Consider the following 13,943-nt stretch of genomic DNA (forward strand, 5'->3'; position numbering starts at 1 on the left):
TTTTTAATCTATTATGCAGTTTTCTCTATTCAATTGCATACACATTCTCTCTTCACGGATTTCCTTGTGCTTCAAACATGAGAAAGACCTTGGAAGTATGGTAGTACATGGCAAGTAGCAATTATAATTTCCTGGTTTCTTAAAGTTTTGTTTATGTGGCCTGGAGTGCTATGTAACAATTTCCAAATATGACTTTAAAAGTCAGTGTACAATCTACCATATTTCTTGCTACAGTGCTATAGACTACATACGGTGAAATAAAACCTCCATCTGCTCGAATTCCCAAGTGACTATGGTAAGCAGCGCTGCTCTGGCTACCTATATTGACATGATACATGAATAAGAAATCAATTTGTATTGTGTTAATCCACTAAAAGTTTGGGATTCTTTGTGTTTGTTGCCTAATCTAGTAAATCCTAATTGATATTTCTATCAAATACCTCCTAGCTTTCACAATTTCATTCAAATGACAATATTATCCAAAATCTCTTTGATTCTTAGAGCTGAAAGCAATCTTTCTACTCTTTCAATTTCCATAGTACTTATCTGTATCTTATTTAAAACATTTTAAATCTTGTATCTTAATTATATACACATATGAATTTTACCAATATTACCAAGTTTTTTAAGGGCAAGAGTTATGTCTTATTATTTTAGTATATGTCAAGCACCTAGAAGACTATGTGGCACATCTTATGAACATTATCCAGATTTTCTCAATAAATTATATACCTATTGCAGATACATGGTAGATAACAAAGAAAGTACTAGTATATAAGGGCTACTTCTAAAATTTTACATAGAAAAACTAAAAACAGATCTTTTATTTCAGATTAACTTTATACTCCTAAACAACCCAAATGTTCTTCAATCTGGAGAAGCAAACTTTTTTTTAAAAAAGATTTAGAACTACAGCTCTATTCCAAAAATATCTGCTATAATCAAGAGTTATTATTAAATGTTAACAGAAATGCTGAGTGAACTAGGTAGAAATAGAAACTATTCTAAAGAAGGATATGATTTTAAACTTGCTGAACAGATATTTTCTTATCTCTTATTCTCTGTCTTTTTTGCATATTTGGGTCATAGCTTGCAGAAATTTGTGCTTTTGACATCTATATTTCAATAAATAGCCTTGGGCCTATAAGGCAAAACTAGAAACTGCACTACTTCACTCCCTTTCAGCAAAATGTAGGCTTAAAAAATAATTTCAATAACTAAACAGGAGATAGGGTAGCAGGAAAGAGCTAAATATTTTAAATCTTAGAAAAAATTATGTGCAACATCCAGGTTCCCTATCTTCAAAGGAATATAAGAGATAAATTCTGTCAGGATAGAATCTGTAATCCAGCTGGTAAAAAGAACCTAGACACAAAAAGAGAATAGTACTAAGGAATATCTGTTAAAAGCCAAGTGAACGATTTAACAAAAACAGTTGCAAACTAAATTTAGTCTAGTCCTGATGTTATGGTCTGGATGTGAGGTGTCCCCCAAAAAGCTCACGTGTCAAATAATGCAAGAAGGTTCAGAGGAGAAATGATTGGGTTGTGGGAGTCTTAACCCAATCGGTGAATTAATTCCTGATGGGGATTAACTGAGAGGTAATTGAAGTGGTAGGGTGTGGCTGGAGGAGGTGGGAATTGGAGTGTGGCTTTGGGTATATGTTTGGATTAAGTAGACTCTCTTTCAGCTTTCTGATCATCATGTGAGCTGTTTACCTCTGCTATGCTCTTCTGCTATGATGTCCTGCTTCACCTCGCGCCCTGAAGAATGGAGCCAGCTGTCCATGGACTAAGACCTCTGAAACCATGAGCCTTCAAATAAACTTTTCGTCATCTACAACTGTTCTGGTCAGATCCTTTAGTCACAGCACAGAAAAAAGTTGACTATGATTTGAATGTGGTTTGTTTCCAAGAGTTCATGTGTTTAGAGATCTGGACCTCAATGTGGTAGTGCTGGGTGGAACCCTTAAGAGGCAGGGTCTAATGGAAGGTCCTTAGGACACTGGGGCACTGTTCTGGGAGGAAATTGACGTAGTTCTCCTGGGACCCTGGCTAGTTCTTATGAGAGGGTTGTTTCAAAGAGAAAGATTAACTCTTGAATCTCTGGCTTCCTGTTTTACTATGTGGTATCTCTCTTTAGCACATGTTCCAGCCACTATGATGCCAAAGATCCCTACCACAAGCAGAGCAAATGCCAGTGCCAGGCCCCTAAACATCAAAAACTGGTGACCTCAACAAACCTCTTTTCTTTATGAAAACCCTGCCTCAGATACTCTATTATAGTACCATAAATGAATTAATACATTGAACATTTAATTTAAAAACAACAACAAATCCAGATGAGGCTTTTTTGTAAAAGCGGGGCTAGAAGGTGAGGGAGAAGGAAATAAATGGCTCTCTTATTTTTCTTCCTTGAATTTTCTGATCTGGAAATGTGAACAGTGATCTTTCGAATGACTGGGGAAAAGTTTAAAGGATGACTCAATGGGAATAGAAATCTAAGTACTGAAGAGAAAAAAGTGACCTTTTTTTCCTTTGGGACAGGAAATAAGACTGATTTAGGGAAAGACTAATTTTTTTAGTTGAGAGGAGAAAAATAAAGATATGGCCCCATTTTCCAAGTGAAGTAAGAGACAAGATAATCTTGAAAAAGTGAGGTTCCTGAGAATAAAACCAAAGAGTTGAGATATGTATGTGACAAAGATTTAAAATATCTGCTATAAAAAAAAATTTATAGAAAGCTCACAAAAGAGGGCAATGAAGGCTGGTTTAAACCAGGAGGAATGAATTTGTAGTAATCCTAAGTTCATAATTTTCTCCATTTATTTCTGGCTAAAAAAACAGTTGAGATAAACCAATACAGAGGATCCATAGAGTCCCTTGTTATAATTGCAGAAGTGAGTTATGGTAGGGGATTCTAATGTTTCTAATGGTAAGGTTAAAATGCTAAGTCACAAGTTTTAAAAGAGAAGAAGAAAGTCAGCAGAAGGATGGTTGCCTGGAGATCTTGAGAAAAGATGAAGAACTGATACAAAATGTTTTTAAAATTAAAAAAAAATGATAATTTAAGAAAGAGGGCTAACAATGATCATGATTTGAATCATGGTGATAGGCATTTGACTTTTTATTATATCGTTTCATCCTCTTTAAAATAATTTGAAGACTTTTTGTTTAAAGCTGTCAAATTTGGACTGCAAATTTTTCTTTTTTTTTCACACGGTTTAAGTAAATTTAAAAAATACAACTAACTGTATTTGAGTCTATTAAGCAGGTTCCTATCTTAGGAAAACTTTTTACTGGTAAAGGAACACAAACATACCTGCCATATGAATATCACATGCCATATGTTGCTTGGAAATGTGAAGGAGGAAAGAAAGACTGGAAGGAAGAGAAAATCTGGAGATTTTGGAAAAATTAAGTCAAGAAGAAAGCAAGTTCATCTCATTGCAAAAACCAGATACTTGTGTAGAAGATTTGGAAGAACTCAGAAAAGAAAGATAAAGATGACAATATTGTTCTCACATAGCACTTTGTCTTCTTGTAAAAGATTAAACAGTGTTTCCTGAAAATATTTACCTCATTCACACTCTTGTAAACTGACTAAAGAGTGGGAAAATTTAATTAATAATAATTAAACAGACAATTGGATACTAGGAGAAATTTCAAACTGAGTTATTAAGTAATGATTTCCTGTTGTGACTTGTTGAAACTGCTGCATTGAAACAATCTTTAAGCTCCTTATACATCTCAAATTGATTTGCAAATATATCCGATAATCTAAATTTATAAATCTGACTTTAGATATAGAATATAAAGAATAGTACTTCTCTTTAAAATTTGAGAGAATAGTTCACCCCCGCAAGAACACAGAAGTGAACAATTGCTGACAAAAACGCTTTGATTCAAGCTGAACTTTTCAAAGTGATTCTAAAAAATTTTAACTTCTGTAGGCATACTTTAAGAGTTTTCGAACCAGTGAAGCAGATAATCATTTGTAGCCATTATTGAAGGTACATTTAACAAAAAACCAACTTAACTTCAAGGAAGGTATAATACTACAACATAAACCTTTTAAGAACCTTCAGAGAAAACATTAAAATAACTTGCATGTTAGGTGATATGAGATTGGATTTAGTATATGAATATAGTCAAAGGGGGAAAAAGAAGAGCAATATATTGAACCTACAAAAACTTACAGAAGTCAGGAATCACAAAAGAAGATGGTTGAGCGAGGTCACGTGAAAATACAACAAAAAACAGTTTCATGCAAGGACCTTTGTCAGTGAGGTGGGAATCAATTTTTTAACTTTTTGTAAGTGAGATAATAATTTCATACTCTGATTAAACCAAAGAATTAACACCAAAATTGTCAGCAAAAGAATTAAACCAAATGGTTCTAAATTGTACTGTATTTCATACATACTATGGTATAAACAAGCCATTGTTCTCAAATAAGAGGAATTTTTACTGTAAAGGAACGCTGACATTGGGAGAAAAAAAGAAACAAAAATCTTCACATGTGTACACAAAGTGGCTGACACTGACAAATCAGAATATTCTTAAAACTATCTTTGCAAAGAAACAAAACACAGCTGGCTTTAGTTCCTTTAATACATGTTTACAAACATCATAACTCAGGGCAACCATTAAAGAGAAAGATTTGATTCTGCAAAAATACAATGTTTAGTGCCTAGCTCACTCCCTACCCCCAATCATTTTTAGATCCCTTCCTCTCACCTCCCTCAAAGTTCAACAGATTAGTTTCTGCTGGGTCTACATAAATCATCTGTAAGTGTCAGGTGGCACCTCCCTTAACACAGATAATTATTTCACTGAATTTTATGAGGAAAGGACCTTGAGTTGTATTATCTTCCATATTCATCTTCCTACACCTTGACTAGGATCAACTTTACTAAATTTATTTGTTTTAGAAATATCTCTAGGTTTTATTCCCTTATCTGTTAGAAAAATCCCACAATTCCACATAATATTTTTCCTTTTCCTTTTCCTATTACTAGTGGTGTTTGTTTATAATAGAACAATTATTCAAGTTTCTACATTATGAAAATCTAGAATGGTTTTAGGACAAAATCTGAGAATCCCTTGCAATAATGAATAGAAAAATATCTATTTCAGTATATGTGAAAAGTAGCTTCTACACAGGCTCTGGAAGCAGACAACCCTGGGTTTCAATCATGATATACCACTTCTTAGCTATGTAATCCTTAACTTCTCTGAACCTCCTTTTTTTTTTTTTTTTCCATCTGCACAAAGGAGATAAAAACAGTAACTAACCTGAAGGTTTTGCTGAAGATTAAATTGGATTATATATTTTATGTGCTTTGATAATGCCATGTGGATGGTGGTACTCAATAAATGTTAACTGCCATTAATAGTAGTACGGTATTTTATTTGTTTGACCAAGCAATTACACTGACATAAAGGAATATTGTCCATAAAGGAATATTGTACAGCACTTAAAAATTGGATAAGAAAAGAGTACTTAAGAACGTGGAAAATTGTCATATATGCAATTTTATGAACAAAGGCTACTATATAACAGCATAATGTGAAAACAATTATTAAAAAGTAGTTTACAGTAGGATAAATTATCAAATCATGAACAGAAATGTCATCTCTAGGTGCTTTAATTGCAGATAATTTAAAATAATTATTTTATTTAAAAAATTTCAAATTTTCCACAATGATTTATCTTTATAAGTAATCTTATGGATCAAAATCAAAATATATGTGATTTTTTTTTCCTGATTCCAACTTCTTTAAAAAAGTGGGTCAGAGAAAAGGAAAGAAAAAAAAAAGGAGAAAAAGAGTAAGAAGTAGATATTTTTTAAAGCAGGCTTTTAAGTAAATAATATTAATTTGTTATATTAAATAAAATTCCTATTTTGAATTATTATTTTAGCTTTAAAGTTAAAACTGAAAGTCTGATGCCACAAATATAGCATATTTAACCATATCTTCATAATAATATTTTACTTGGAGAGCAAGTTGATAGGTATTCTCTTATTCAAATAAATATCATTTAAACTCTGTATTCAGATAGAGGAAATAGTCAACCAAAATTTTTGGGTAAATTTATTGCTACAGTATATCATAATTATTACACAAAATGTAATATTTTAAGAGGCAGAAAGTCTCTTTTCTGAGAAGCTTGCACTCAAAGAAATAGATGGACCATTAAATCCTAAATTCCAAATTTTCCTGTAGGAAAGTGGGTGTCTTATTGGACCTTAATAATAGATGCAGGCAGCACTAAGAAAAACAGACTGTGAAGCCTAGCAAAAAGACCAAAGAAATGGTCTACTAAGAAGATGGCAAAATACTGAAGGCAAGGAAGGAGTTTTTTAAAAGGTGGGTAAATTACAAAGTGGATGAAAGATGAAGCAGGGTAATGGAGGAAGATTCTTGATGGAAACAAACAATTTAGAGCTTAGAGGAGATCCTTGGTGATCTTGCTGGGCAATTTCAGGACTGAAAAGAAGAAAGGAAATATGTTGGTAACCCAGGAAATCAGTACATTCAATCTGGATCATCAATATATCTTTAATTTGCCAGTGAGACTGAAAGACAATCTGGTTATGGAACAGTGAAGGATGAGAATGTTATCTTTAGGTATGATAAGTTAATACTTCAAGTACAGACAAAACCAAGTACAAGACATTTAAAGGAGATCAGAGTCAAAAGCAGTAGTTCTTAAACTTTCATAATCACCTGTGTTGCTTATAAAAATGCTTATTCCCAAGCACCATTCCAGAGATACTGATTTAGCAGGTCACTGTGGGGCTTTCCATATTGCACATTTAGTGCAAAAATTTAGAAGACCCAAGTACAAGTGGTTTGCAGATTAATCACTTTAAAGGAAAAAATCACGGGCACTTGGTATGTTGACTGACAAGTAAAGAATATATCAAAGTATGCTAAAATTAGATGATTCTTTTTATTTCTGATAAAGCACAGAAAGAACTGTTATTCTTGAGAGTAGAGTTCACCTAACCTGTTAAAGATGGTTTTAAGGGCCTTGTCAATGAGAAGTGAAGAGAATAACTTAACATGAAGCAGGACTGGACTAAGCTGGAACTAAAAGGAGTGTGGATCATAGTCTTAAAATATGTTTTACTTAGCATTTTTCCAAGGGAAAATGTGTCAAGAATTGCATAACCAGTATTCAGAGAGAGAGAGACAGAGAGAGAGAGGATTCAGTTTTTAAAGTAACATGGAGATAAACAATACCATTAAGGAAGTATGTTATAATGATCCTTTCCACTGGGAATTAGGGCAGTGGCAGAGAAGGATACAACTATAGGGCGTACAGGCAGATTCTGAAGAATTTACATATATAAATCAGTGTTCTTTAAATCACATGTATAAAACACTTATAGGGATTCTACCTTCCTAAAAGAAAAGAACAGCATCTGAGAATAAGTGCAACTTTCCTTATTTAAAAGTGATGCTTTCTCTTGGCATAAATGCCATAAGTATATTGAAAGCACATAATCGTGTTCTGACATTCTACATGTTTACACAATATACTCTGTAACCTTAATTTCCAGGGTCCACACATAATGTATATGTGCTAGGCTTGAAGAATCCCACATTTCCATCTTTACATGTATTGAAATCTGTATACAATAAAGAATGTGTTGCTGATATATGCCTATTTTCTAAATGCCATTGTTGGGTTTGAAGACTTTTATCAGAAACTGCATATACCTTGACAAAGTAGACTCTTTAATTATCTTACAGCTCTCTTGGATGGTTTATTATCTTTAATGTACTTTATATTTTCATGTCAGTTTCAACTTTATATTTTCAATAACTGACAAGGAAATAATACCCTTTCATATTCTATAGGAAATGTCTTGGATAGTTCTTCATCTGTTACTAAAACATGACTTCAGTTTAAAACAAGTTTTCCTTTTATGTCCTATCAGTTGGATCTTTTCCTATTATTCTTTTTATTGGAAGCCTGACAGAGCTAGGAGATAAATATGAAGGCATATTTTAGTTTCTAAATATCATACATTCTACTTATAAAATAAATATATGTGATTCACAGAAGACTATAATTCCATAAGTGAATATGAATTACTATCCATATAAAAAGTTTCAACTCTGTACTAATGATACACAATCAATTTAGAAAATAATACCTGATGGAATAGTATATGATTTTGAAAGTCTAGAGAACCATGAATGCCCTGGTATAAAAATTATTAATTGTAAAGATAGCTTTCATTGCCTCTTAACTCTAGCAAGAAATTAAAACAAATGGACATTTTTCTGCATGAAAAAGTTAAATATGACTAACTCTATTTAATGTGAAACGCTGAAAGAGATAGGAAAGATTTTTATTTCATGTGGGTGAAGGCAAAAAATAGAACAGAATTTCTCAGTATATTACTTTTTAAAAACATTTCTTACATTTGGAAATCAGAACTCATCACTAATGTGAACTCTTCTCTCTCTGTGGCTAAACTGCTTGTCATGTACTGAGCACATTTATTACTCTGTGTATTGCCATCCAGACTTTTACAAAGAATAACTGTAAGTTCAGTTACTGAAGCAACTTGCTCAAGGTCACAAGCACTGTAAATGGTTCAGATCTGGACCCAGTCTGTTTTTTTCCCCGAGATCATAAAACTTTCCTCTATACCAGGTTGCAAACTTTGATTTTCTAGATAAATTACTCTAATTTTCCTACTATACAATGCCTCAGATTATCCATCAATTTAATGGCAGAGTTTTAAGGAAAAATAATTATTTTCACTTAAAGATACAAACTGCTTAGAGATATACATCCTAATTTCAGAAATGTCAAAAAATGAACAGAAAATGTAACATAATAGCACAATGCAGTTTCACTATGTCTCTAACCCCAATCTACAATTCCATATATTCATAAAAATGCTTTTAGAAAATGAAGATTACAATGTTTAAGTATATTTGACTTGAGAATGCAGTTCCATTAACTATCGGATTTCATTCTTTAAATTTTCTTAGCTTAGATTTGAAGATTTAAAGAAGCCTATCTTAGTTACAGACAAAAAGGTACATGCTTCCTAAACCACAGTGAGTTAGAACAACAAAAAAATTTAACAGCTAAGAAATTCTACAATATGATGAAATAATTAAATGTTTACTAAATTAGAAGGGACAAATTAAGTATATCTATGTCTAGAATATGTGAAATCTCTCTGATTTTTGAAGCTAAATCTTAGCCTTTTTTACTATTCAAGTGTCACTTTCACAACTCTGAGAATGGGCTAGCTTATTTCAATTAGGACCAACCAGTTCTTCACAGTGAATGTGTTTCTTACGCTACATATAAATACTGGAATAACAATTTTACATAATTAGTATATTCCACATTCTCGCTGAATTTTATAAGACTATGATCAAGATTTACTGGTTTACTAAACAAACCAATTTTAATACTTCAAGTGATAGGTTAAAAAGGTTACAATATTCTTTGTATTAACTTTTTTAAGAACGGTAATAAAATAATTTTTTAGCTTCACACTCAGATTTTCTATAGGTAACTTTATTTCTCTATAATAAAACTTAAAAACACAAAATGCCATTTTAAACTACAGGACAATATGAAGTTGGTTACTTTTAATAGGCATTTGCATGCATGGCACCCTACTGTATACTTTGACTAATTATCTCAGTTATGATTAAGCTTCTCATCACATATGGTATTCCACAGCATGCTATATAAATGCATCAAGCCCGAATGAAACCTAACTTAGAAAATGACTTGGTTTTTCAAGTTGATAGTAAGTGTAACTTAGAAAGTAATTTAATTTCTCAATTCTGTAAATTATTTATTGAATAATTTAGAAAGGATTTGTCTTTTTAGAGGTTTAAAGATTTTTCCTTTTTCTCTGAATATAAGAGTACATATGTCATAAGCATTGATAATCTTTATCTGGAAGAAAGAAATCAAATTTTCAAAAAGATCCTTAAGGAATACCTGACCATGACTTATTTTGAAATGCAATTAATAGATATTGTATGGTGCTCGTGAAAAATCTTAGGTTATAGAACTGATGTATAAACAGATCAGTACTATTTCTGATTCTATTACAAAAAATGGCCCGTGAACAATCAGTTTTGCAGAAAATTGTTACTTGACAAAATTATGTAGGAAGAGGTTTCAGAAAACATGTCCAGGATAATGAATCTAACCACAAAACATCAGAAAAAATGCAAGGTGAATAGGAAATAATGACAAATAAGTTCAGTCCAGTACATAAATGTTCAGTTTAACAACACACTCTACTATTTTTTTTAACTGCACAGTACTGAGTATAATTAGTTGGATTATTAATGGCAGATCACTATTACTAGCCTCAAAATACAGCCACTCAATTAGAAACTAAGGAATTAAAAGACATTTATACAATTTTACCTCCCAGGGAAAATGTGAGAGCAACTGACAACAGGCTGATTTAGTCTAGCACAAGAGCCTAGACTAGAAGATCAACTGGAATTTTGTGGGCTTTATCCTACTCAATAGCAAGGAAGAAATCTAAAGCTTAAGTACAAAACTGTAGCCATGACTAAGGATAACCACTTCAGTTTTATTTCTTAGACTTTTAGTTAAAAGATTTGTTCTATGGGATTCTAATGTAGGAAATGGTACAAAGAATGTTTTTTCCAGAATTTTACAATAAAAAGGTAAATCAAAACTTAATAAAGCATGTTTTGTAAGCTCTAAGGCTTATTATACAAATTCTAGGTAAGTAGTAAATTTAGACAGTTAAACAGTATGAGTTTTACCTGCAAATAATTTCTCTGTCAACCATGATCAATTCAGAAACTTCAAATTCAACCTACTGTCACATAAAATCCCAGAGGTCAAATGAATAGTTAAAATATTAAAAAGTTCTTTTTTATGGGTCAGTTATATGCTTCAAATTTGAATGAACTTTTAAAGGATAATTCATTTTAATTTTATATTTTTCATAAATCTTCACAATACATAAAACTGAGACATTCAATTTCCAATATTACCAGGTTCAATTAAATGTGCTTGTTTAATGTATTGTGGCAAGATACTCCTTAGAGAGATTGTCTGCTTAGTTCTTAAAGAGACATAATTCTCAATGGCTGTTTTACTTGAAAATAAATATACACATATTATTTTGATATATCAGTTATAGAATTCTAATTGCTCAAGGCAGAAATGTGGAAAGTAAAACAAAATTTTAGAAATTATACTGCTGTTACGCAGAGATTCCTAACACAAATTATTATCAAGAAATACCACTTGCTTCAGCTGGTATGAGATGCATTTGTAGTTCCAGAAAGTCTTCCATAAGAGATTTAGATGGGATTTCTATGCATTTAAATTCATAATTTATTACTGCTCAAAAAGGGTAGCACACTAGAAAGATCAAATAAGAGAATCAAATCGAAGTCTCCAAACTAAGACAACTTGTTTTGTAGTAGTCAAGTAATAACCTGTCATGTTTATTTGATGACTCTTCAAAAGCCAGGATGAAAGCTAGAATAGTATCTGACACAGTCACTGTAAAGTACATGACATGTACTTAAATCCTCAGTGGCACCAGTGAATATACTTGATTTGGAGGAAACCCTTTAAAAAATAAATTTATACATGTTCACTTAACCACTTCAAGACAAGTTATCTTCATTTTGGGAGTTTCTTCAGCAGATACAAGTTGCGGGGCTCTATATCAAGTATATCCTCAAAAAGACTGAATGTTGAACTATGCTCTATTTTAAAAAAATACAATATAAAATCTACTTTACATCTTATGTGAAAATACACAATATAATTTTAAAACACCAATTGTTAAAAATTAGCTTAGATTAATATGCATTGTGTATATATTTTAAAGTTCTAAAAAGTTATATTTTAGCTTCAAAACTGTTAACTAAAAATTTTATAAAGCAGGTATAATAATGGTTCATATTCCTGACTGCTTATAAAAATCACCTATAGAGCTAGTAAAAGTATATATCCTCTCTGAACTTTTCAAAAGTCAAAAAGTCATCGAACATAAACAAAATAGGTGTCCATGTGGGCTAGGGATAGGATGTAACAAGACACTGTTTCCCTTGACGGGATTACATAGTAAGGACAATGGGAGTCAATTTCTTTTTCTTTTTCTTTTTTTATTTTCTGGTCAGAAAAGGAATTAAAAAGAAGAAAAAGAAGAAAAATGAAATGGTTTTCAATATCTGTAAAACAGAAGTATATATCTAAATACGTGTATGTATGAATGTATGTATATACATCTTAGTCTTTAGGTCTATCAAGAAAAATTAGGAAGAGCATCATCCCAGTAACAATGGGCACATCAGATTTTGTTTCTAAATACCATTCTCCATTAAAAGCAAACAGGGTTCCTTGGAGAAACAGCTGATTCCAAGATTCCAAGAATAGGGATAGGGAGAAATTACGAGTCAAGCCAGAAATACCTTCAATAACAAAGTTCTCAAAGATTGGTGGAATCATGTACAAAGGACCCAAAAGCTATCTTAAAGTGGCATTCTTTCATCAGTCAAATCTAGGACAATTTGAACTTCAAAATGAACAATGAGGGCAGGGGTGTGGCTCAGTGACAGAGTGCTTGCCTAGCATGTGTGAGGCACTGGGTTTGATTCTCAGCACCACATAAAAATCAATAAAATAAAGGTCCATTGACAACTAAAAAAAATTTTTAAAAACGAACAATGATAATAACTGATATAACCCACTGAGAAAACACAAATTAAAATTTAATGAAGAATAGGATATTTACAATTTCAAGGTTCTTTCCCACAAACTACTTACTAATTAGAAAAGGTAAGTGAATACAGAACACTGGCAAACAACTTAGTCAAGTGATTTAAGTTAATATCATCATTTATAATCAATATCACATGTACAATGCAAACAGCATTTTATCTGTTTTAATCTAATCAAAGATACATAAAATTAATCCAACCACAAGAAAACATCAGAAAAATGCAAAGTGAAAGGCATTCTACAAAGTAACTGCTCTATAATTTTCTAAAGTAATTGAAATTAAGGAAAAATTAAGGAACAGTCCAGATTAGGTACTAGAGAAGCATGAAAACTAAATCCAATGTATGATTTTACACTGACTCCTTTTAGATAACTGTTCTTAAGTACTAAAACATAAAACTTACCCAGACATGGAAATTAAAAGTGGGATTTTATACAGAATTAAGTTAATGTCACTTTGTAAAACACTTCATTTGGAGGCCTCTAGTGAAAAGACTGGATCAAAGGTGAATGAGTTGAAAGACCTATTTAGATAACTTCTAAAACTGTAATAGAAGGAGAAACAGTGAGACAATCAAAGCAGTAAGGTATGGGGGACGAGTAGCTAAGACTAGACTGGAAAAAGAAAGAAATCTTTTACAGGATTCAGTGACTTGGTATGTGAGATAATGATGGGTGAGGCATAAGAATGATTCTAGGTATATGGCTTGGGTGAGTGGATGAAGGTAGAGATGAAAAAAAAAACAGGCGACAGATGATGTAGAGGAAGAAAAAGAAAATATACTGATTTTCCAGACATATAGCACTCATTAACAACAGGATTTTTACAAAGCTGTAAAGAGCAGGGGAGAAAATGCCCTAATGCATGGTGAATAGATAGCCACTGCTACCTTGCTACCTATCAGTTCCACTGAATACTAGTTCCATTGATTATAAGTACAGTGCACTGCCTAGATGGCTGCTGCCTTACATGATTTAAAGCAGACCTATGGGAGAAGACAGGTTTGTGTATGAGTGCAAATTTGTTTCTACATATCTGCTGTACACATTAATGGATCTCCATGTGTGTACATGTCTGTGTCCCTTATCTAGCCAATTTTCATTAAACTTAAAATTACCTAGATTTAAGAGTTGAAGAAGCAAAGAGAGTCCTAACA

The 13,943-nt window shown here is 32.1% G+C and overlaps 1 protein-coding gene across 3 annotated transcripts in view; it reads right to left on the reverse strand.

Annotated features, from left to right (window-relative positions):
* The window catches only part of Phf14 (PHD finger protein 14), a 200,000-nt gene that overhangs the window by 38,110 nt on the left and 147,947 nt on the right, over window positions 1-13,943 (reverse strand). The window contains exon 18 of one of the 3 annotated variants that reach the window (XM_047561585.1): window positions 6,050-6,494. The exons of the other annotated variants lie outside the window; for them this stretch is intronic. Within the exon in view, the coding sequence (XP_047417541.1) occupies window positions 6,489-6,494 (6 nt within the window). The 3' untranslated portion in view covers window positions 6,050-6,488. Of the gene's footprint in view, window positions 1-6,049; window positions 6,495-13,943 lie in introns of those variants that run through there. 3 annotated transcript variants of the gene reach the window in all.

This window comes from Sciurus carolinensis, chromosome 8 (assembly GCF_902686445.1).
Source record: "Sciurus carolinensis chromosome 8, mSciCar1.2, whole genome shotgun sequence".
Taxonomy (NCBI): domain Eukaryota; kingdom Metazoa; phylum Chordata; class Mammalia; order Rodentia; family Sciuridae; genus Sciurus; species Sciurus carolinensis.